This window comes from Zosterops lateralis, assembly GCF_965231275.1.
Source record: "Zosterops lateralis genome assembly, chromosome: 5".
NCBI classification, from domain to species: Eukaryota; Metazoa; Chordata; class Aves; order Passeriformes; family Zosteropidae; genus Zosterops; species Zosterops lateralis.
Window position 1 is genome coordinate 28,066,753 of NC_139766.1, and position 24,139 is coordinate 28,090,891.

The 24,139-nt window shown below is 37.5% G+C and overlaps 2 protein-coding genes across 2 annotated transcripts in view; one reads left to right on the forward strand and one right to left on the reverse strand.

The window, feature by feature from the left end:
- Positions 1–1,510: 1,510 nt before the first annotated feature.
- Positions 1,511–24,139, reverse strand: part of PPAT (phosphoribosyl pyrophosphate amidotransferase) — a 42,979-nt gene continuing 20,350 nt past the window's right edge. Inside the window, exons 2-11 of the mRNA XM_083862236.1 lie at positions 10,577–10,643; positions 9,560–9,766; positions 8,891–9,003; positions 8,626–8,771; positions 7,327–7,399; positions 5,897–6,048; positions 4,542–4,669; positions 4,019–4,240; positions 3,153–3,273; positions 1,511–1,918 (exon numbers count right to left, since the gene is read on the reverse strand). Of these exons, the coding sequence (XP_083718362.1) occupies positions 1,752–1,918; positions 3,153–3,273; positions 4,019–4,240; positions 4,542–4,669; positions 5,897–6,048; positions 7,327–7,399; positions 8,626–8,771; positions 8,891–9,003; positions 9,560–9,763 (1,326 nt within the window). The 5' untranslated portion in view covers positions 9,764–9,766; positions 10,577–10,643 and the 3' untranslated portion in view covers positions 1,511–1,751. The remainder of the gene's footprint in view (positions 1,919–3,152; positions 3,274–4,018; positions 4,241–4,541; positions 4,670–5,896; positions 6,049–7,326; positions 7,400–8,625; positions 8,772–8,890; positions 9,004–9,559; positions 9,767–10,576; positions 10,644–24,139) is intronic.
- Positions 12,844–24,139, forward strand: part of PAICS (phosphoribosylaminoimidazole carboxylase and phosphoribosylaminoimidazolesuccinocarboxamide synthase) — a 41,699-nt gene continuing 30,403 nt past the window's right edge. The window contains exons 1-4 of the mRNA XM_083861068.1: positions 12,844–13,232; positions 17,759–17,845; positions 21,128–21,565; positions 22,577–22,666. Of these exons, the coding sequence (XP_083717194.1) occupies positions 12,845–13,232; positions 17,759–17,845; positions 21,128–21,565; positions 22,577–22,666 (1,003 nt within the window). The 5' untranslated portion in view covers position 12,844. The remainder of the gene's footprint in view (positions 13,233–17,758; positions 17,846–21,127; positions 21,566–22,576; positions 22,667–24,139) is intronic.

Below are 24,139 nucleotides of genomic sequence, written 5' to 3' on the forward strand. Positions count from 1 at the left end.
CTAAGAGTTCAATTTTAGCCCTTCTACATTTTCTTTTGAGGGTGGGAAAGAAGAACAGTGAAAAATGTTCGCAACAGTTTTTCTGTTTTTTTCATACTTCTTCCTGCTTGACCTGGAAGAGCGTGTGGTCAGGGTGCATTCTGTTCTGGTTTTGTTCCATTTAACTGTCCAGACAAACTGTTACAGTTCTGTTAAAAAACCAAACATGCTATTTAGAAGATCCATGTCCCCCAGTATGGAGATCTGGGCGCTGGTGAAGCAGCACAGTAAGAGCCCCATGCTCAGCACATCTAGGTTCTCCCACAGGTTTGGCTGCAAATAGGTTCTGATTCCACTGCACAAGTCACAGTCTTGACTTCATTAAAGCATGTGTATTTACATGCTTTTTAAGACTAGGACTTTTGTGTTGTGATTGTCAATCAGACACAATTGCTACAAATCCCACCTAAAACTCCCTTTTGAATTTTATTAGCAATCCTGTAATTCTCAACTATATGGAAGATGATAGGGAAGGAAGAAGCTCTTAAACTTTTCTATTTATTTTTTGAACAGTGTCACAAACAATTATAAGGCCAACATACACATTATTAAATAGAAAATTAAGTTGCTGGTATTCAGTGAGAAAAACTGAGGTATACAAAATATTTTTTAAATTGTGCGGAAATTTGCAGTAGTTTTGAAAAGGTGCTCAACTAGTGGTTCATTGTACAAATGATCTTCCTGTATACCAGTAACTGTGATTGTGACCATCTGAACACAATGCATTTAACAGCTAACGGTTCTTCAGAACACTTCAGCTTTTTTAAACATTATATTTATTCTAACACCAGTAAGGTAGTAAAATAAGACTATATCCAAAACAACTCATGATCTTCATTTGATACATAATTTTTACTGTTAAGTATGGAAAGTTGGGGGTTTTTTTAGTTTACTTTGGATGTTGACAAATGAAAAGTACACTTCAGAAATTGTCAAACTTATCCCAGAGAAAAAAAGGTGTAAAACAGAAAAAAGAATGGCAGTTCCAAGTATTTTTTTCTTCTTTCACAATGAATTGGGAATTGATAGAAGCAGACAAAGATAATGTAATTACATGACTTCTAAAACAGAATTTTAAAGTTACAAAACTAGATAGCTTTTGGCTGAGCATTTCCCTGAGTCTTCATTTTTAAAAATCATGTTAGACATCATGTGCGTAGAATCTGTTACAAAGGCCTCAATTAAAAAAGACTGTATGCAAAAGTTAGAGACTTCTATTCTTAAAAACCCTAAGCAACAACTGCTGAAAAGCAATTTTATTCTTCACAATCTGGTATTTTTCCTAAAGAGAAAAGCAAACTTAAGATACTTTTGCATTAAGACTTTGATAATTTGAAATTACATCATCACATGATTTGTGCTTTGTGAGTAAGTCTAACGGGGAAGCTTTTAGGGCAAGACCAAAACAACAAACTCTGGGACTTCTACATAATTAAAAAAACTTTGGTTTTTATAGCATTTTGTGAGAAAATAGAAGGCACAACTGTGCATCAAAACTACACAATTTTGTATTTTAATCTGTTTACATTGTTTTCATCAGCACATCAGACTTTCTGTGAGTCTTTACTTAAAGATGTGTTTTAGTAACAGTAATTAGTTAGCTGTCATAAGGCTTCTGTTTGACCTAAATGAAAACAGGCTATTTAGCAAGAAGGCATAATTGAAAAAGGTACATTCAACAACTTATGAACTTATGTCCATCCACTGAAAGTTCACCATTCTAGCTCAACGGGGTAGTTTCCAGTGAGACATGCTGTGCAATGACCAATCTTTCCAGGTGGCTTCTGGGCTGTAGGGTTGTTTTTTTGTCTTTCTTTGATGCTTTCTTGCACAGATGATACCAGCCCTTCCACAGAAAGATAGACAACACTGTCTGCTCCTAGAGGAAATTAAAGGTCATCAGTTAAAGCTGCAATATTTATTACTATTTTATAATACCAAATGCAATGCTCTTTGGAAATGCAGTCACATTATCATATCGATTCTGAAAGAGAATGACTGAAAAATTTTAAGATTGTAGTATGTCTTGCCCTTCTCAAATGCTTTGTGCAGGGAGCAGACTCACTGAACTCTAGACAGAAGGTTCTATTTGTTGGGAACAAATACATGACACATAACTGCAAAAACAGAAGCCAAGTTCAGTGTGTACTAAGACTCACTGTAGTCTCCCAGAGTTAACCTTAGTTCAGGTCTGGAAGTAGATGTGTGTGTGGCTAGTGCTTCCCAAATCTGAGCACCAAGGACTAGCAAGCCCTCTCTGGGACCTGGAGGAAGGGAAGACTACTGTGTTAAAAAAAATCATGATGCAATTCATGCCAATTTTCTAGCAGTAGGAATGTTTGATAGCCTTTTCATATCATTAGTTTTCATCACTCATGTGATGAATGATACTTACAAGACGAGATCCTACAAACCTGAAATATTTCCATAAGCTTTCATAATAGTTTTGGGGAAAAGATTTCATCGCAGTATTAGACAGTGAAAGTAAGTATTTAACACAGGAAATCAGAGTTCACAGTGGAACATAAACTGTCAGTCTTTCTTGTGTTCTGCTGCAAACACAACTCGAAATTTCAGAAGGTTTTTAACATTCTTTGATTTCAAATGTCATTTCTTTCAAAGTGAAATATATAATGCAGTTAAAATAATTTACATAAATGTCAATTTGTAGAAAATTCAGTGGGTGTTTACAAATTCTGAATATATTTTAATGAGTATCTCATGAAAGTGAAACTACACCCACTTTTCATTATAGGACAGATTTTCACTACTTATTTTCTTCCTGGTATTTTGACTGCAGTAGCTCCTTTTTGTCAAGTTTCTCCAAAGAAGCTTTAAGTATTGGAAAGCTTTGTTGTAATACTTTATTTGCAAATTATGTTTATGCAATTATTCTTTCTATTGTTTTGAAAAATACAGCTCCCTAACTGTATTTTAAAAAAAGTATGTTGCTGAATTGGTTTGACCCAGAGTACTCACAATGCAGAAACCTCGCTTACCAACCGGTTCTGTAGTCAGTATTGCCACTGATGCCTTGATGTTCTGCTTTATTTTGAAGTAGATTATAAAATACAGTTGACAACTCTTACAAGAAAAAAAAAAGTAGCATTTACCTATATAGTTTGCAAGATCATAAAATTCAGGTCTGTTGGCAATGAGTTCTTCTTTAGTTGGAATGTTTATTCCCATGTAACAAGGAAATCTTATGGGAGGTGAAGCTACACGGATGTGCACCTGAATAAAAATAGTTTCAAAACAGGCTGATATAAATTGATGGTCAGCAGATCATAATGTAATAGCAAGGTCTCAATTCTGCACAGTGATAATAAATAGAACACAAAAATCATTCAAGAGTTAAAAGTAAGATAAAGGTTTTTTCAAATGCCAACACAGGAGGCATAAAGTAAGACAGTTTTAGAACTTCTTTTTTTACAATATTTCCTAATGTTCTTAGAAGGTTCCTTCCTGATTTTACTTATCTTCTATGGTGTTCAGTTCTTGATAAACAAGTTTCACTTTACAAAATCAAACATTATACAGGAAAGTTTTGCTCCAGTGACTGACTTGCACAGTGTTTTGCTTAAAAAATCTTTATCAATTAAAAAAATGGTGCTCTGGTGACTTAAGATATGTGGTATTTCCAGCAGTATATAGTTGTATGTTTTGCACTCCTACAAGTCATACATCAGGAATACCTGGTCTTCTGATCTTATTTCTATTCCATTCTTTTTTTATTTGTCAGATAGTACTTTGTAAATGGAGACCTGTTCCTGTCACCTCGATCACCCAAAAGTCACACTCATACAAAAGAACCTTCTTAACCTATGTTCACAATAAACACACACTAGCCATTTTTTTCCACATTTGCCCTTTTAAATAAGGCAACAATGTAGAGTACAAATGAAGACAAGCCCCTGTGCTTTAACCCCCCATCAACTCCTATTTACATCTGTATTGTACTGACTTAAAATGAACTTACCTCTTTGGCTCCTGATTCTCTCAGTAGTTTTATTATGGGTGAAATGGTATTGCCTCTCACAATTGAATCATCAATGATAACAACCCGTTTGCCTTTAAAATTATCAGACAGAACGCCAAACTTCTTTGCAACACCAAGTTGCCGTAACCTCATATTTGGCTGGATAAATGTTCTCCCTACGTATCGATTCTTACAGAGTACTTCAACATATGGTAGTCCACACTGCAAACAGGAGACAGTTAAACAGAATTAATATAGAAGGACTTAGTCTCAGTTACTGAGTTTTTTAAAGTGACTTTAGGACTTAGTATGACTTCACAGTAACCAAAAAATGTTTAAATACCTTAATATAGAGGAATAATGACAGAAAAACAAGGCAGGGGATTCAATAGGAATAGCCTGAGTACTGAGGATATAGAGTTTTATCAATATGCAACTTTTAACAGCCTTTTACAGTCCATTACAAAAAGAGATTTGTATAAGTATGCTTGGGGAAAACAAAAAGGAGCAAGGTAACATATACCTTTTGAGCATAACCAAGAGCTGCTGGGGTTGCAGACTCTGGAACAGTGCTGACCAGGTCTGCTTCCACAGGTGCTTCAATAGCAAGCTGCTGCCCACATCTTCTGCGGACTGAATACACCATCTGACCTAAGAATAGGAAGAAGTGTTTTTCTTGGTATGCATGATTCAGATTTCTTCTCAGTTTCCTGTAAGAATTTCTGTGTCAAGTTGCAGGCATAAAAGTCAATGAGAAAAGTTCCAGAACTAATAAGCAGTCACTTGCATAAGGTCATTTTTTATTTCCTTCCATAATGTCACATTCTAACATTTGTATTTGTATCACTACATGGAGAATTAAAATCCAGTTTGCCCTAACTGGGAAATTAACTTAAGTCCTGTGGATGTTACAAAATCTATCTGCAGGAGGAAAGAAATAGAATCTATGCCTGGCTCTTCATAATGTGCATATTCTATTTTTAGACTGCTTTTTCCAACAAACAAAATTTATGCAATTCTTCTGTCTGCTTCTGTCCACTTACCGACTTTGAATCAGTTGGCAAAATTCACCCTGAATTTAGTAAGGGGATAAGGGGACTCAGAAGCTTTTAGGGTCAGAAAAAATTTGCAATGTGGGAAAGAACTGATAGTAGACGAGGCACAGCAAAAGCTACAGCAGCAGTAGCAAGGAATGTGGGAAGTGAGAATACTGAAGGGTAAGGTGATCATGAAAAAAAAGGAATTTGGGGTGAAACTGGCTTAATAAGGGTGGGGAATTGTACTGGATCAATGGATAACATGTCCCTAGAAAGCAATGAAGAGGTTGTTTGCCAGATATGGCAGTCCTGGCTAGTATTTTGATGGCTTCTATTGAAATAATAATAAAAGCATTACACTGACAATGCCAAGTACTTAGATAAGGCATAGATTTACAAGTTAAATTACAAGCATCTTCCTGAAATGACACTTATTGCAAAGAAAAATATCAAAGTTATTTTGTAAATCCTATTTCATAAGTCTAATTTTTAAAATGGTTCCCAAGAACCAATAAAGTTCCTTTCTTCAGTCTCTCACTTTTAAAAGATATTTCATCTACCTTGATCATGTTTGTGAACCTTTTCATCCCTCCTGCAGGAATATGCAGCCAATCTGAGGCTGTATCCACATCCAGAAACAGGAAGGTGATGTTACATGCTCCTCCTGATGAGTTTTATCTCGAAAGCTTTGCAGCCCATTCTGTCCCAGCTGTGCTCTGTAAGCTTATATTCAGTGGTACTCTACTATGATCCCAGAGTTATTTATTGTGCTCTAGAATAACATCTTGCACTATTTCAGGAATAGCTCTGTATGTAACATTTTTGCACAATATTTTTCTACCTTCAAAAATACTGTCTGGTCTTGCAAAATAAACATATTCAAAGATGCAGAATGCTGATGGATCTCCTTCAGATCTTTGTACAACATCCAGTGTCTGGACATCATGTCTGGATATTTTCACAATCTCTCCAGGAAGGACCTCCCGATAGTACCTTGAAAAAGCAATACAGACAAGTTAGAAATGTCCTCCAGCTGGAGGATAATTTTGAAGTGCAAACAAGAGTCAATTGACAGGGAAAAATGTTTTTGAACATCCTAACATGGCAACTTGCTTCCACCGTAGGATTTGACCTGAAGCATTTTAAGACCAACATGCTAAGACAACTGACCCTTACTAAAACAGTCTGAATTAATATCCAAAAGCAATAAATAAACTTAGTACCAGAGAATTAATGTATTTGTCCTATGTGTGAGACATACTGTACAGGCTTAATTGAGATTGAATATATTTTAATAATATAGTCCTATATCAATACTAGAGAACTTTTCTATGAAAGCTAATAAACTTTACAGTGCAATATAAGAAATATAATTAAGGATAGAGGTGGTAGCCAAAATAATCTTGCCTCACAAGCCAAATCTAGAGAAATATCTATCTAGAGATGACAGATAGATACCCCCAAATGACAAAGCTGACTAAAAATGTACCTTCTATTTCTTAAATCTGCATAAATATGGAATAGTTAGGTTTAAGTATGGAATAGTTTAGGTATATTATGTTAAACCTATTAAACTTTTTTTTGGATCCTTTAGTGAGTCCTCAGGTGGCTATTCTAACATCTAAATCTATCCTAAAATACTGAAATATTCTGGAGATACAAGTCAGACGTGAGCAAATCTGTGTTTATTCACTGGTCAGATACTAGCAGTCACAGGCAGCTACAGCAGAAATTTAGATGAAATTGCTTTATTGAAAACACATACTATTCAGCTGATTGTCCTACGTAGTGGGCTCTTCTTAATAGAAATTTTGAAGAAGTTTCAGAAAACAGCTAATTTTTTTCTAACAAGGAGGCCAGCTTACCAGACAGCATATGCTACAACTCAGGTTATTTCAGCCTGTGAGTTACAGTGTAACTTTTCTGTAGGTGAAGAATTATTTTGCAATGCAAGTATGCTGCTGAAAATGAGGGCAAAATGAGTAAGTTATATGGGTAATCAGGTAAAATGCATCAAGTAAGAGGCATTTACTTTGTGTAAATAGTGGTTTTAATAGTTTTGTTACTTTCTGCACACATAATTCTTTTTTTACAATCATCTGTTTGAGAAAATAAACTGGCAAAAACCAGGACTAGCAAAAACATTTTCCACAGCAAACTAAACCTTGGTGTCTTTCATGTTACAATTACGATATTTGGCAACTTGGGATTTAATGTTTAATCACTGCCTAAGGAAGAGCTTTCAGATAAAGTGAGAATCAGGCCACTTACTCTGCACCAATAGACAAAAAGCTACAGGATTCAGAAGAGACAACCCATCCTTCTGTTTCAGTGTTATCTTTTCCTGAAATAAAAGATTTCAGTTAGAGTCCCAAATTTTTTTACCATGACCCCCCCCAATCGCATTTTTGCTGCAGTATCTGGCTTGCTATGGTTGCCAAGTGTGCAATTAAAGACTATTGTAATTTCTAACTAAAAGGTATACCATTCCACTGTTTCCACCTTTCTATTATTTTTAAAAAATCCTGAACAAATCCACATAATAAACATCATAAACCTGTTGTAGGCAGAAGTGGAAGTAACAGCGTCGGATTCACAGCTCATGAAGAGAGACAGTTCAGGTAACTACCTTTGTTATCCCTGCATTATTTCAAACATTTCAAATTCTAGTTCAGTGACTTTAGGTAGACATAATTACTTTTGTTCACACAAGAAACTCCTTACTTTTCCTATGCTAAATATGTTGATAGATAGATGCTTTTGATTACAATGGATGCTGGGTTGAATTCCAATGAAAGTTTTGAGAGTCAACTACAGGGAAGATCTAATTGTGTCACATAGGGTAAGAATGTCTGTATGCATTAAAAAATCTTGGTACTTTTTCTCATGGTTAAAAGTTTTCTGAAGATATGGAAGCTTTTACTGCTTTGCTACTGAATTATTTTAGTTTTAAACAAGCGAAGAGATTTTAATCTCACTTGATGGAAAATTGTTGATTTTCCAATCAACAATTGGAATTCCTTATGTTCAACAAGGCTGAGCAGGAACATAAGGAATTTTTAGTGATCCAGTCACTACATGTGACTGGGTGGCTTGGAATTCAGAGATACATTGAAAGTAATCCAGCACTTTTTGCCCACCTTACTATATGAGAAAAAAGGAAGAAACCAGACTTGTTTCTAGACATTGACCTGAGCAACTGGTTTTAAGTGGCCCATCTCGAGCAGGGGATTTGGACCAATGACCTTCAGAGCTCCCTTCCAACCTCAAACCCTCTGTGATTCTGTTCATCCCTGCTTTCCTGTTTAAGCAATGAGAATTATTTAAATTGTATTACAGTTGGAGCTACCTAACTGTGGCTATCATTAGGCCACTGAGATTACCTGTATCTGGGAATGGAATTTTACACATTTCCTATAGAAGATTCTTTTCTTACCAACATTATTGGTTTTGATTTTTCATCACATATTCCTGCTTACACCTGAGTTAAGTGTAGCTTTAATTACTTGTATCAGTGGTTTCACACACACACTATGCATATGGAGATTCATACATAAATGTATAGTTTACCTTTTCCATTCATGTCCCCTACTGGAATAAGGCGACCAATGCAGAGCGGGCGATTCCCATATGGATCACGTACTGCATAGATTATGTCTTTATGCATAATTAGCAATGAATACGAAGTTGGAGTTTCCTTCATTAAGTTTTTTATTCTGGAATGAGACATAGGGGAACATAACTGTGAGTCACACAAACAGCTGTGTGCATTTACAGCTGCACATCATGCTGAGGTTTAATGGCTGGTGTTGGCTGTGAAGCTCATGCTCCTCACCTTGCCACCCAGTCGGCCGTATCGTCGTTTTCCAGCGGGGGTGTGAAAGCCAGCAGCTGGGTGATCAGTTCACTGTCAGAACTGGTCGACAGTCCCACACCGTGCCGCATAAGCTTTCAAGACACAAAGCAAAAGTGTTACCAGCATTAAAAACAATCTCACATCACACTGCTCAGATTTGAACCTAACAACATCTTGATGCAATGAACAAATGTTTTACAGTGCTTCAGGTGATCACAGCATAATAATGTCATGTTTCTTCCAACAAGCCAACTGTGTAAAATGAGTTTGGACAATCTTCTACACTAGTACTCTTTTTCCCTTTTCATCTCATTCCTTTGCTCTGCATGCAACCAAAATTAATGCTATCAATATTCAGGGTTTAAATTCATGTTTAGGCCATTTAATTAGCTTTGTACATACTCTGGGAAGAGAGTTAAAATATAGAAGAGAAAATATGAAATTGGTTATAACAGATCCAGAAAGAGATATCAAGGCAGAATCCCCTTCACAGGATCTTTTCCCCCCAAAATGATCTATTTTGATTAGGGCGCCCTTTCATAACCCCAAACAATTTGGTATTAAGGAAAAGTGACAGCAACCAGATTGCTCACTTCTGCCTCACACTCAGAAAGAAACAATGCCAGAGCCCCCAAAGGAGGTACTAACCTTCCTTCTGAGTCGTATAGCGTTTGTTAGCTCCCCATTGTGTGCCACAGCGATCTTCCCGTGGAGAGTCTCTACAACAAAAGGCTGGCAGTTCTGCAGCTCAGAAATTCCTGAGGTGGAGTACCTCGTGTGCCCAATACCAAGGTTTGAAGGGTACAGCTTCTTCAGGCTGTCTGCATTGAAGACGTGATTTATAAGACCCATTCCCTTTGGGAGAAAAAGAAAAAAAAAAAGGTTCTGTTTGGTTTTATTTTCCTGGTGACTTTTTAAGTTCTTCTTCTGCTTCATGCCAATATAGTATTAATGGAACTTCAAGAAAAAGGCAAATAACCTGAAAGATATAGGAAAGAAAGAAGGGGAGTAGGTGCCACAGTGGTATATCTGATCCCTTTAGTTCTATTTTTAAATAAAGCAATCTACATTTTTGTGCTGAGGATTTTCATGGAACAATCTATTCCCTGACTAAAATATATACTTTTAAGGCTGTGGTCATTATATGTCTTGTAACATCCCCTGTGATTGTCTCAGCTTGAGAAAGTCCGTGTTACCTCCTCAGGCCTCCATTCTGTATTAGATTCTGTTTATTGCTACACATAGGTAAAGTAGTGACCACTTTCTTGAATCTCACTAATGTAAGATTTAGTCATCCATTTTCTTGTGCATAGTCTGTAACAGTATTTTTTTTCTTTTTGAGATCAAGAAGAGCATCGGTGCTCTTCCAAATCTGCAGAGTTAACACCTGAGGTGCAGGGTGACTGGTAAAAAGTTTTTGTGACATCATTAGCATGATCTGGGTAACTTCTGTGTGCCTGCTGCCGTATGCACCGAAACACAGATCAGGACAACATTGGCAGGTTTGTTTCAAGCATACACTCAAGGCAGGTAACAAAATGAGATACTCTCACTGACAAAGAGCCCATCAAACATGTTACTTTTTCTCCAACTACACTGTTTCTTAGCAGAAACTTACTTACATACATCTACCTTAAAAATACAACACATTTAGTTGCATTTTACCTTGTGCACTTTGAATGTCTGGGATGACTCGCCATCACTTGTCACAATTCCAGCACTCTCCTGGCCCCTATGGACAAAATAAAATCAACATAAAGCATTGACATGATTATGAAACACTTTAACATACAATGGATAGGTATTTTTTTAATGGAATTTTAATGTAGGCTTATTTGTTGTTCCATTTTACAGACTTGTAATTGCTGTGTTAATTGGAGGTTTCTTGCCTGTGGTATGCTTTATTTCAAGACAGTCACATAAAGTTTGTGCCCAAGTCCACTAAATTCAGTGAGAATCTTTCCACTAATAAGCACTGGCTCTGGGTCTTACTGGACTTCCATTTCAGTACAGGCATAGCATAAAAGCAGATGCTTAACTGGAAAAGCCATTTCTAGAGGCAAAACACTCTAGGCAATAGTACTAGGTTCTACAGTGCTATTCTATTTTTGCTTTAGATTGTGACATGTTACTAAAAACTGATGGTGTTGCTTAGAGGAATGGATTGTCTTTTCCACTGATCACCTGTGCAGAAGCTTTTGCATTTTTGCACTTAGGCAGACAAGCCAGCATTTACACCTCTAAGAGCTACACGGACCCTCTGGTGAAAGCGTATGACTGCATACACCTAATGTTGGGCATCTCAGCTTCTGAACTCAGGCAAAACAAGTCTGAGGTACAAGTGTCACTGCAAGTGGAAATACTTCTCTTACAGCACATCAGCCTTGGGCTGGCAGTTGTGCTTTGTTGAGCAGAAGAGCTGATTCAGCTGAAATACGTGTGTTTTCCCTGTCCTGCTGCCTGTCCTCCCCAGCCCTTTCCCCTGCTGGCTCTCCTGGGTGTACCCCAGATCCCCTGATGCTGCCCTGCCCAAGGCAGGCACCTGCCCACGGTTTGTAATCCAGCCCTTATCCATTGAAAAGGTTTGCTTTGCAGACTGGATGGTTTTTTATGGATAATAGTTCAGGCTGCTCCATCTCCCTTTGAAAGACTTCCTGAAATAAGGCAGTATTGCCTGTAACAAAACAGCTGCTATGTGCCTGCCTGTGCCTGCAATACTCATCCGGACTTTGGTGGACACGAGAGCTCCTGCCCACGCTCATACATAATAATGTCTGAATAGGAAAGATGTTTTTCTTAAAAAGGGAATGATAACTAATGTCCTATTTGTGCATTGGACTGGTTTAACTCAGTTGCTAAGTCACTGGAATTATTTACTATAAGCAACAATAAAATTTGGCACAAAAATCAATAGAATGGATGCTAATCTACAACTGACATGCTCATTACCAATTTTCTCCAGTTCATAAAATCCCTCTATTTGTTACTAGTCCCAGTTGGATGTAAAGCAAAAATTTTAAAGAACACTTGCTTACAGAAAGCAAACCAAACCAAACTTCCCACATATCTGAACAAATTAACCCTGTTAGTGACACAGTTCTTCCAACACAATTCAGAGATGAGGACATTCTTAAAGCCATTTACTTTAACTCAGGAAGATGTTCCATTTATAAACAAGAAGACTGGTAGTAAGACTTAAGGGTTGATGCACTGCATTCAGCAACTTGTAATTGCAATGTTAATATCACAGGAAATTTCAATTTAATACTGTCATGGTCTCTTTAAATAGTAACTAAATCAGTAGGAAGAGGGAAGCAGACGCCCCAGGGAAGGCCCTGGTCAAGGCGTTGGATTACATCTTTCACTTAGCACTGACAAAACACATGGGATTCTCAGTTTCACTACCACAGTGCTTGCATCACTTTCTTAGCTGAGCCAGACTTTAGGTATGCCAGCTTTTATTAAAACATCACTAATATATAAAACGTGTCTCTAGGGCCGCAGCTGAGGGGCAAAGAGCGCAGAGGTGTGGAGGTGTAGGGCAGGCGGGCCCTAAGCGCGGCCCTGGTGCAGAGGGCTCAGCCCCGCGGCAGGGCCCCCTCCGGCAAAGGCCAGGCCACAGGGGGGGCGCGTGAGGTTGCATTGTTTTGTCGGGTTTTGTGGTTTTTTTCTAAAGAAACGAAACAGCCTCTTTTTGCCTCTCTTCTCACACCCCGGTGCTGGCATTGACTCCCTAAGAAGAGCCCCAGCAGCCCCGGCCCGGAGCCGAGCCTGCTTATTTGGCAGCGTCTCAAGTTACTCCCCTCAGGCAGCTTGAGCCAGTAAAACTAGATCCTTTCATCTCGGCGGAGCTTACTGACAACCAGCCGTCTGGTTTCCTAGGAAACAAAATCTTGGCTAGAAATAGTGAATCATTTCCAGGTCACTTTCAACATGGAGAGTGGAGCAGGGAAGCATTGGACTGAGGAGGAGGTTAAAGCCTTTTTAAGCGTCTGGTCAGAAAAAAATATCAGAAAGCAACTGCACGGCACCCTGAGGAATAAAGGAATATTTATCTACATTGCTAAAAGGTTACAGGAGTTGGGAGTGTGCAGGGACTGGAAACAGTGCCGTGCAAAGTACAAAAACCTGAAGTACGAATACAGAACGGTTAAATATGCCCACAACTCTGGGGATGTCACAAAAACCATGAAGTTTTTCCATGATCTGGATGCCATATTGCGATATGAGCCTGTCACACAATTAGCAGCAGAAGAAAACGGCAGGTGTTCTGCGACTGAGACGCAGCCGAACACAAGCCCCACAACAGACAGCACGCAAGGTAAAAAAAGGATATTTTTTGCTTCTATTTTTCTCTCTTAGCTTCAAACCCAAAGGGAACAAACCCGGAGCCCGGCTCGGCTGGGCTGGAGCGGAGGCTGCTCAGCGCGGTTACAAGTGACTGGATGCACGCCTCGCGCAGGGGAATAAAATGTTAGCACCCACCAGTGTCGAAGTCTGTAAATACAGCGTAATTCCAGCAAAATTATGCTAACTGCCTGTATTGCAGCCTCGGTGAGTACTTGCTAGTGTCCAGGCTCCTGCACTGAGTGGAAATGCTAAATTAAAATAAGCTGCTTTTTTTTCCCCTTTGCCTTTCATTTGCAGTACTTTGGAAGCAGAATTTGTAGAGCTCCAATTCAGATGTAAATGTAAAGAAAAAGAAAAGGTTGGAACTGTCAGAGTGTTGTAAAAATCGGTATTTCTTGTGATACAAGTGAAATTTAGGATTTTTATTCTTATTTCTCATATATATATCAGCTTGATATTTAGGTGTGATGACTTAAGGTAAATTATTTTATTAGCAGTTTTAATTAAATATTCAAGAAACAGATGCTTACTAATCTCTCATTAAAAACTCTAGTTTAGCAGTGAAAGTAAAAATTATTGTATTTATCAGACTATTTTGCAGTAGACCAAGTGAATACAGCTGCCTTTATTCTGAAGTGAGTTTTACTAAATTATTTGCATCTCTTGTTTTATTCAACCTTCTCTACATATGCATTTAAGCTCTGCTTAACATTTCATTAGGGTCAATCTGCTGTTTGACATCACTCAAATCTTCTTGTCACATCCTAAATGTCATTGAAGCATAAGCCCCAATGATAGTTATAAGTACTAAAATAAGATTACTAAAAAGAGAAATTAAAAGCATAATTTGTTCCCATGGTATATAGCAATTTACATTAACTGAAATTGTGAATCTTTTTTAAGAAAACAAGAAACTCAACATTATTGCCAGGGGATATTGTCAAAGGCATAGAAAGAAGCTGGACATTGAGCTTGTCCTTGTACCATTCCATGTCTCCCTCTACAATGCTGTTTTACAGATTTGAGGAAAAGAAATTACCATTTTTCATTGCCAGTGTTTACCTTAACAAAAAGCTTGGCCTTAATTTGTCATCACTATCAGAAAGCTTCTAATCTGTCAAAGTCACTTCAAATGAAAATGACAATTTTATAGTATTGTAATATGCTCTCTGCATTGTGAATTGCAATCCATTTTTATTTTTAAACCTGCAGAACTGAGGCTAATACAAGCTGATACACTTTGAAGACAACATGAAATTAAGATAGTGTCCTACATCTGAGGATCTGCCATTAGATTATCCTCTGTGTTTTAATGTAGTTTGCACCTGGTAATTCTAATTCTTATTTGCTTTAGACCTCTAGCAAATTCAAATCAGCAAAAGTTAATTTCAATTGTGAATCCCAAACTATAGTATCTATAAAAATAATTACCCCTGGGTGAGACATGCCTTGTTTTGAAGCATTCGGACAGTCTGATTTTAAAGGTGGTATAACTAAATATCTCTTGATTGCACAAGCACTTCTCTTACTCCCTCCAGAAAAATAAAAGCAAACAGGTTTTATGGATAAAGAAAAATTAAATGCAGCTAACTGTAATAATGCAACAATAATGCAACAATAATGCAAAAATTGAAATGCAGATTTTCACAACAACCACAAGTGAGCCGGAATGAAAGTGCACTAAGAAAGAAATGTGTCCTGCAGCTATGCAGAATGAATGCACACATCCACAACAAGGGGCTGAGGGAACAGCTGTGAGATCAACTTTCTTACTTAAGAATGTGAGTCAAGCAACTGACACTGTACTAGAGGGCCAGTCCTATTCCACCTGCAGTCAGAGTACGATGCCTGCCTAGCCCAGTACTTTGAGGAACACTGGTAAGACAGAACTGGCACCGGTGGCTCTGCAGCTGATGCTGTCTTGCAGGGACAGAGCTGCTGGTGTCGCTCCCACAGAGTGAAAGGCGATTCCCGGCACAGGCAAAGGCAGCTCCTGCTCCTGCCCCAGCAGTGACTGCAGGCCCCCTCCTGGCCTTCTCCCTTTCAGCCAAGTGTGTTACAGGAGAGGAGAGAAAAATGGGCCCTCACCTCTTTTAAAAGAGGCAGAGACATCTCCTTTTGAGGGGGCTGGAGGAATAGAGGATGTCTAGGCTTACAGTTTGAGTAGCAAGAACAAAATGCTATCAGCAAACTAAAACCTGTGATTAATAGCATGTGTCCACCATGAACATCTTACTTTATTATAAGAAATTGATAGCTATACTGATTTGTCTTCTTAAAAAGCATGACAGGGGACAGAGCATATTCCCAAATAATTCACAGTATATTTACCATTCTGTTTAGCCTCAGTCTCAATGTTCCTATGCATGCTTAATGTAAAGATGCAAAGCATGTCTTTACATTATTTCAGCTACTGGGAGATTGCTGGGGAGGGAGAGCAGCAGGAAAAGAAGACACTACTTTTTTTTATAAGACTGAATGGTATTTCAATAGTGTTCCCCTGAGGATTTTTCATACGTGGTAGAATCAGTTTTCTTTTGAAAGTGTATTTGAAGAAATTATTATTGAAAATCTCAATCAAATCTGAGAGGGGTCTCAGGACAAAGCTGGTAGTAACACATACCAGTTTTCAGCTTGTTCATGAAAAGACAACACTTTATGCATAAGCACATGCAGAAATGTAAACGGAGAGGTTCATGCTGTCCTCCCAAAGCCCGTTTCTGAGGCAGAGCTGTAGCTTAAATAATCATTAAAAAAGATACAAGTCAACACGTTCACTTCTCTTCAAGTCTAGTTTGTGTATTATCACACTCATCAACAAGCAAGAAAATCTACATAAAGTGATGGTGAGTGCTATGAAAAATGGTATCTTTCATTAGAGTTCAAATAAATGATCTTCTCATTTTGTTAATCAAGTTAAATCAAGTATTAATAAACTAAATACATTATTTACAAAATACTTGCCTAGTAATTCAAATTATTTACACTTTTTATATTTCTTTCTTTATGTTTAAGTATTCAGGCACTGGTCACCTTGCTTGACCTTCACTTTACCTCAGCAAATGCAGAAAGATTATCACTGAGCAGAAATGCATCAGCAATGACTGGCAGAAAACTCAGCTACTAAAAGGCAGGAAGATCCTTCAGAAATGCTGACAGAGAAGTGCCACTTACACATAGTTTTCCATGTTTGCACTTTCAACATGTAATTAACAGTATTTTATATAGTTCTTTTTAAACAAATGTGCAATACTTTTATTCAGTAGCTTTTCTGGTATAATAATATTTTTTTGTGGTAAGTGTTCTTACTTACTAAAAATAAAAAAAGTTTCTCTCTTAATATTACAATGTAATTAACCCTGCTCATGCTACTGCCTATGGCACACTCAGAAGCCTTCCAGCAGAGAACTTATTATTTTCTCCCTGGTTCGCTTTGCTGCTTTTAAACATCTGAAATGCCAGTCCTGTCGCTGGAGGTGGAGGCAAGAGCAGCAGCTCTTGCCAGGGAAGCCAGGCAGAGAGCTGGGAGCAGTCACAGATCAGGCCACTGCATCTATGAGTCATCGTGAGCTTTGCTGAAAGTCAGGAGGATTTAGGATAATGTTTTCATGCGCAGTTTTCAGTTTCACCGACGTCAGGGGTGGGAGGTTGCATCCTAAGGCACCTCATTACTGCTCCCCGTGACGACCTAGTGACAAACTACCGCAGAGCTGCGAGCTTTGATCTGGGTGCCCTGCCTGGCTGGAGCTCACACAAGCTCAGCTCCTGTACAAGGAATCAACATTTCAAACCTCCTGTCAACATGGTATGTTGAAAACAGCACACCACCACAGGATAACTTACAAGTTTGTGCTTTGTGACAATCTAGCTGGTTCTGAACTTGATGAACATTTGCTGCTTTTTAAACTTACATAAGAATTGCTGTAATGTTCCTTTTTGAACAACTGTAGAAAAGCTATGCTGGAAAAAGCTAGACTTAATCCTGTCAGCTACAAATACATCTGTTGTCAAGTCACAATGAATATTTTGGTTCCCTCCCCATACCATTAATGAATTCCATTGATTTCCAGAGCTCTCTGCAGAACATCCTTGTTTTCTTCACACTCTTCTAGGAATTTATTTTTGTTACATAAATGGATTTCTGATTTTATGAATCTGTGTGCAAAGTCTGCCTTTATTTGTATGTCTCTTACTTTACCTTGAATACTGAGTCTGAAAAGCATACAAGTAACTAGAATGAAGTCAGTTTCAACTAGAATTTTTAAAAGCATTTCAAACAGGCTTCATATACAAGACATAAAATGATTTGCCTGCTATAACTCATGTGCCCCTTATGTGGACAGGCTAAATTAATTTAAAATTTAATTTAACTACATATTAAGTGTCGAGATTTTCAAGTTAAAGATCTTCTCATGGTGTATGGACACTTTAATTTAAACTAATTTAAGCTAATTTAGTTCATACCTATTTTTCATCTAAAAACTCTTTCCTTCCCAGGTGAAATACCAGTTTCTTTAGAAGATGATGAGGATGCTCCAGGAGATCCACTACTTTTTACATCTCATGCCAGACCAGTTCAACTAGGTATAGTACAACGGTACAGAGAGATGAAAAACTAAAAAGCAGCACGGGTGTCAGAGCACTTCCTGATAACTTGAAAACACTGTCATTCTGTTTCTGATCAGTGTAGCTTTAATACAGCCACAGACTTGCACAACGTCCTTGGCAGTGTTAGCACTGCTGTGGTCAGTGGTGTTGTGCATCTCTAGACACTGACCACTGTGTATGATATAACACCTGCATGACCCCCATTCACATGCAAAACACTCCCCATGCTACAGCTTAATCATGTTGACTTCATTAACCACAGAAATTTTTTTAAATGCCAGTGGAAAGTATGCCAAATGCTAGCAGGGATACCCATGTCAGCTTATGGCTTTTCCCTAGACCATTTTCTCGAATCATGGATGCTTAAAGCAGCATGAGTGAGTGGTGTGAGCCAGGAGAGAGAGATGCAGAGCAATCCAGACTTGCAGTGGTCTCCAGCATACCTTCAAAGTCATCTCTCCAAGCAAGGAGTGGTCAGCAATACTTTAGTCCAACCAACCATACAACTCATTTGGAACACGTCGTACTCTAGTAGTTTTCCTCAGCAAAATTACAAAGCAAAGACATAAATCTGGCAAGACAGAAGGAGGAAGAGCATCCTAGGTGTCAGCCCCTTCAAGTGGCAGCTACTGGAAATGGAGAAATATAAACACATTTTAGGCAGATTTAAGCAACTGATGTGCTGATTTGTTGCCTGGATGAACAGCAGCTGTCCTGAATTTCCTACATGCTCTTTCTATTTTTTATATATGCTCTATGCCTTAGTATACATTCCAGTCCAGTTACAACTTCCATTACAAAATCTGCAAGGTGCCATATGCAAGAAGAAAACAAGGCACAACCTATAATAGCTATCACCATAGCCTGTGGCTATTATGTTACACATTACACCACTCTGGCCTGGCATAGAAAGAAATTAAGGAAGAGACCAGAATGTCACATGGAATTTATGCACATATAAAATACTTCATGCACATAAACAAAACATGCAGAAAGTATCTGAATCAAATTTCACAATAAAATGTTTTTATTTCTCAGTGTTCAACATACTGCCAAGCAGAAAAGTCTTCAATTCTGAGGAAGCCCCTTTCTACAAAGTCAGCAAAATAACTTTCAATTGCATGGGCTCTCAAGTACCTACTAGTACTAAAATGCCCTCCCCTAGTACCTCTTCTAGTCTGTAAGTTTCAGGCACTATCTCAGAAACCACTGAAAGAAAAATGCTGGCCTCTTTGTACCTGTAACACCTAATATTTTGGTTTTATTTCAGCAGCTTTCTCAGTTTTGAGGAAGTTTAGAAAAGGATTAAATACAGCATAAATGCATCTTTCAGATTAAAAAAAAAAGTATATCCTGCTTAAACTTTTTTTTAAAAACAAATTAGGACTAAAATGCTTTTAAGCGATAAGGAAAATTTTTGCACTGACCATAACAACTTTGTTTCAAAGCAGTACTTTTAGGCAGGATATTTTTAATCACCATGTTTTTTAAAGGGAATGAGGAGCAAACAAACTCACCATTTTCCACTCTGCACACAGCAGAAAAAGTCAGCAATATACCAAGTCACCAGAACTCATTTTGAACTAATATCCACAACCAAAAGTGAGCTCAGTTGGAAATGAACCGACTAGTGAGAAATACTGGTCTACACAAAGAGTAAAGAAACTTTATTCCTCCCAGATGCCCCCATGATCTCTGACTTTGACTGGGAACTGTAGAGAGCACCTCCTTGCATTCTTTGTCCTCTCTTCTTGTCATCTTCCCTAGTCCTTTCCTCTCTGGCCTATGTGATGTTGGCAGTTATCATCTGTGGCAGTTCCTATGGTTTGATTCATCAGTAAATCAGCATTTTCTTTCATTCCCTCAGAAAGAAATGGAGAAAGCGTAATTGATGTGCCACCTGAAAATTACCCTTCTCAACTATGCTGCCTATGAGGTGGCTGCTACAGAGTCCTGATTAACCCAGGACTATAAGGAAAAAAAAAAAAAAAGATATCTGTTAGAACAATTTATTGACAACTAGAATGAATTATGAAGAGTAGCAAAGAATGGCTTTATCTAAGACAAGTTTGTCCCCAGATAGGTTATTATAAATATTCTCCACTGAAGCTCTGTGCACAATCAAGGGTGTGACACGATTGCCATCACACACATCTCAGTAGATATAAAGTATCAAACCCCCGTAATCTGGTTTGCTGTTTCAGAAAAAGACACTGACAAAGGCATTTACCACTGCAGTATGACTGTAAAAACCTGTCAGTTACTGTTCATTTTCATGCTGCTTTATTTAATCATGCCCTGGAATTGGTTTTGGGCTTATTTATTTGAGTTTTTTAGTTATTTTTGCAAAGCTTTAGAAAATGCATGAGAAATAGTTTTCCAAACTAATCTGATAACCAAAACAAAGCCTTAAAGCAAATTCATAAATAGAAACAAGGAAACTAAAATAATAATATAGTTTTTAAAAAACTAAAGTATATAATATTTTGGTGTTTTCAGTTATTGCATGAGTGGCAACCTTTTATTTACCTCATAATGTTAAAAAAATAAAGTTGTTGACTGGAGAAAATTAAAAACTGTCTTAGTTTTGCAAAGTAAAGACAATTCACACTGATTTTCACTAAAAAACCCCAAATATTTTTGATTGATCTGCCCTGAGAAAGGTGCAGGTTCTGTGCCATGAGAACTGGGTTCTATCACACAAATGTTTGACTTAAGCAGAAGTCAATTCCTCTGCTCCCCACAACTGAGGTACTTTGTTAAGAAATAAGGATCAGATTCTTTAGATCCTTTTAAATCTCTCCATGTGTGTAAAAACTAAAGTATGGCATGAATTCAGAAAGTTAAGTCTTGATTCTAGTGTCAGTGATTCGGGGCCAATTTATTATTATGCCCATGCAGCACATCCATCTTCCCAACAGTACTCTTCTTCTCTCTAATGTCTGAAGGACAACGTAGCTCATCAGTTGTTCCCAAAGGTCTCACAGGTAAAAACTTAAGAGTATTAGGACACAGAAGAAAGAAATGTTCCTCTTAGATTAAATGTACATGTGCTATCTGAGTATCTTAAATGTACATTTGCTGTCTTCAAATGAAAGCAAAGATTTTATCAGAATTAACAAAAATGTCACCTATGCTTCATCTTTCTCTGGAGAAACAGCATCCTTCATTCCCATTCTCTCTGTCCTTTCCCTACCCCAACCACCCAAAATGCAGGTAACAAATATCTGTGTCTCTCCCCTACCCCACACAATGCAGGTAATCCAGCGTCAGCAGTAGAGGCTTCCAAACCACCGGCTTGTATTCCTACAGTAGCAAATGAAGGAGGAAAACACTGGACTGTTAATGAAGTCAGAGCTTTGATACGCATATGGTCAGATAAAAACATCCAGCAACAGCTGGAGGGGACAGTGAGAAATAAAAAAATATTTGAACAGGTTGCTGCTAGACTGCAAAAGTTTGGAATTGACAGGGACTGGAAGCAGTGCAGGACAAAATACAAAAATCTGAAACATGAATACAAGAGTGTAAAAAGTGCCCAAGACTCAGGGAGTACGAGTAAAAGTATGAAATTTTTTAATGAACTGGATGCTATTCTGGGGCACTGCACCATGGAACAAGCAAGTAAATCAGATAATGATGAAAGTGAGAGGCCTCCAGAATGGACAGAAGCAAAATCAGAAAAGGATTCTCTAGGTAAGTACTTCAACTATCATTTAAATTTTTAGTTTTCCAGCACTAGAGAGACCTTAAAAAACCTCAAAAAGCACAGAGAGATTAACCAACTGGCTGGGGTGGAAAAACACTGAATGGAAATTTACTATTTTGTCCAGTAGCTTTGTGTTTTGTTATAAAGTAATATTTCAGATTGAGTGATTGCCCTGTACTTTTTTTTAATAGAACTGAGAAGCAAAAGGAGGAAATAAAAGATGAAGCCATAGGATAAAATGATACAGAAAGACAATTCCAGTCAAAATCATGTCAGAGGAGACTGTTTCCAGTTTAGATAACAGAAATGGATCAGAGAGATAGTCAGACTATGTTATTAGAAAAATTAAGACACTGAGCAAAAGAAATCTGTAGTAACCAACATTGGTTAAAAAAATTAACATCTCAACTGTCCGTCTTACGGTCCCAAATACCTCATTTTGATTGGCCTTTGGAGCAAGACTCCCAAACTGGTGAGACGACAGTGAAAATAGCAAAAGGAACAGCACTAAGAATGCTGGCAGAACTTGCCTTTGGTTTTGGGTGGTTATTGACAATTAATGGTAATGGATCATGAATGCAGAATTAGAGTAGACTGATGAACCTACGCTACCCAAGAGTTAAAACATTTTTATTGGTATATACAACCAGAAACATGCTTGTTGTTTAAGAACAGAATTAAACAATAAATTTTTAGTTGAGGTGAGGGGATGATACTATGTTGGCCAAATGTAAGACTAGAAGTTAGTAAAGTAATGGGAGAAGTCAAGAAAAATATTACATGAAGACAGTCTGGCTAAAAACCGTGAGAACATTTTGGGGGAAGGTTCACTCTTCAGTTGCCATTTCTAAACATTTTGCTAATGCATCTACTTTGCCTTCTGGCATTAAGAGCATGCAAAGCTGGATGGACTTTTTAATTTGATACACCACAGCTTATAAAGTTCTTATAAAGTATAAAAATTTGCTGCCCTCATTAATTTAGCATTATTTACACAGAAATGCCTGGAGATACAGGTGAAGAGGACTCTGTTAGTAATATGTCAGAAGACCTACAGGTTGCAGATATAAAGAAAATTTCTGATTCAGGTAATCTGAAAAGTGTTCTATTTTATATAAATACCTAAATTTATTAAATTAAAATTAATTTCTAAAATAAGCCCAAATTGTAATTACATGTAGGAAATTCAGAGACCTAGAAAACTTAAAACCAAGAGATAACGTCATAGAGATAACCATCATGTACTTATGTACATATCTACCATGTCCTGCTAAATTTGATAAAATCAGCCTAGTAAGTAATCATTTCAAAGACTTGTGATGCAGAATGTAGAAAAGAAACTACTGGTTTAATCAAGTTGAGTGCAATGTCCTACTGCATTTACATTTACTTAAACTATGTATTCCCAAGGATTAGAATTGTTCAGTCTCCTGTGCATGAACTAATAGAGCATCTCTTTTTCATAATATGTGATCAGGATATAATTGCTCATGTCAGGGGATGAAACTTCATTTAAGAGTCACACTGACTATGAAGGTCATATGCTCTGCTCTTTACAAAGAAAGATAATGGTTTACATCTGAAAACATAAATTTCAGGGGAAGCAGGAGTTCAACATTCAGCTAGAGACACATGAAAGTCTCTCAGGCCGACAGGTTTTATTGTCCACAACAGAGCACCTCATGTTCTCTTTCAGTAGAGTGAGGCAGAACATGGTCTAAATTAAGCATTAAGGAGTAGTCTTACAGAATTTAAAATGGTCTAATGTAAACTTGAAAGATTTTAATATCAAATTAAAAATCTTCTGACAGATGATGTTACTGTAAATACTACTCCAGAGAATCGGGCAGCTCTGCATATAACAAAGGAAACAGCTATGACAAGTAAGTAAAGAGATGCTTGATCATTAGAGGTAATTTAAGGTTTACCAGACAGTAATGTTTTTGATTTTTTCATTCACTAGCAATACATTAATAAATTTAAATTTACTAACAAATAAAAAACCTGACCTTTTACCAGCTCACTATGGGCATTGATTCATTCCATGGAGAAAAACAGGTTGTCATGAAAAGTGCATTGCCTATAGGGACTTCTTTTTCAGAGACAAATGTGAAAGAAATAAACAGCATTTTGTGGGATCCAGTTAAGACTGCCTAAAAATGTATTAAATTCCCTTTCTCCACATCAACAAGTAGAATTACTACGTACACATGGACAGTAGTAAGATACTGTAGTACAAAGATTCAGCAGTGCTCCTCAACTGTCATCTAACAGTTTTCAACCACCTGGTGCTACATAAAATTGTAACTTCTTGGACTGCACTCTTCCAAACAAGCTATTTAAGATGAAGTTAAATGAATATTTCTAGTAAAGTTCTGAGTACACATTTCTGTCATTTAAGATAAGTGTAGATGTAAAGACATCTGTAGTTTACCTTGGTTACCATATCCCTTTTCAAATATCTGTATTTTAACTGCATACTTTGTTTTAGGTAATTGTAAATGCAATATGATTTTGTGGGGAAAATTTAAATTGCGAATGGTTCAGAAGTGTCTGTAGCT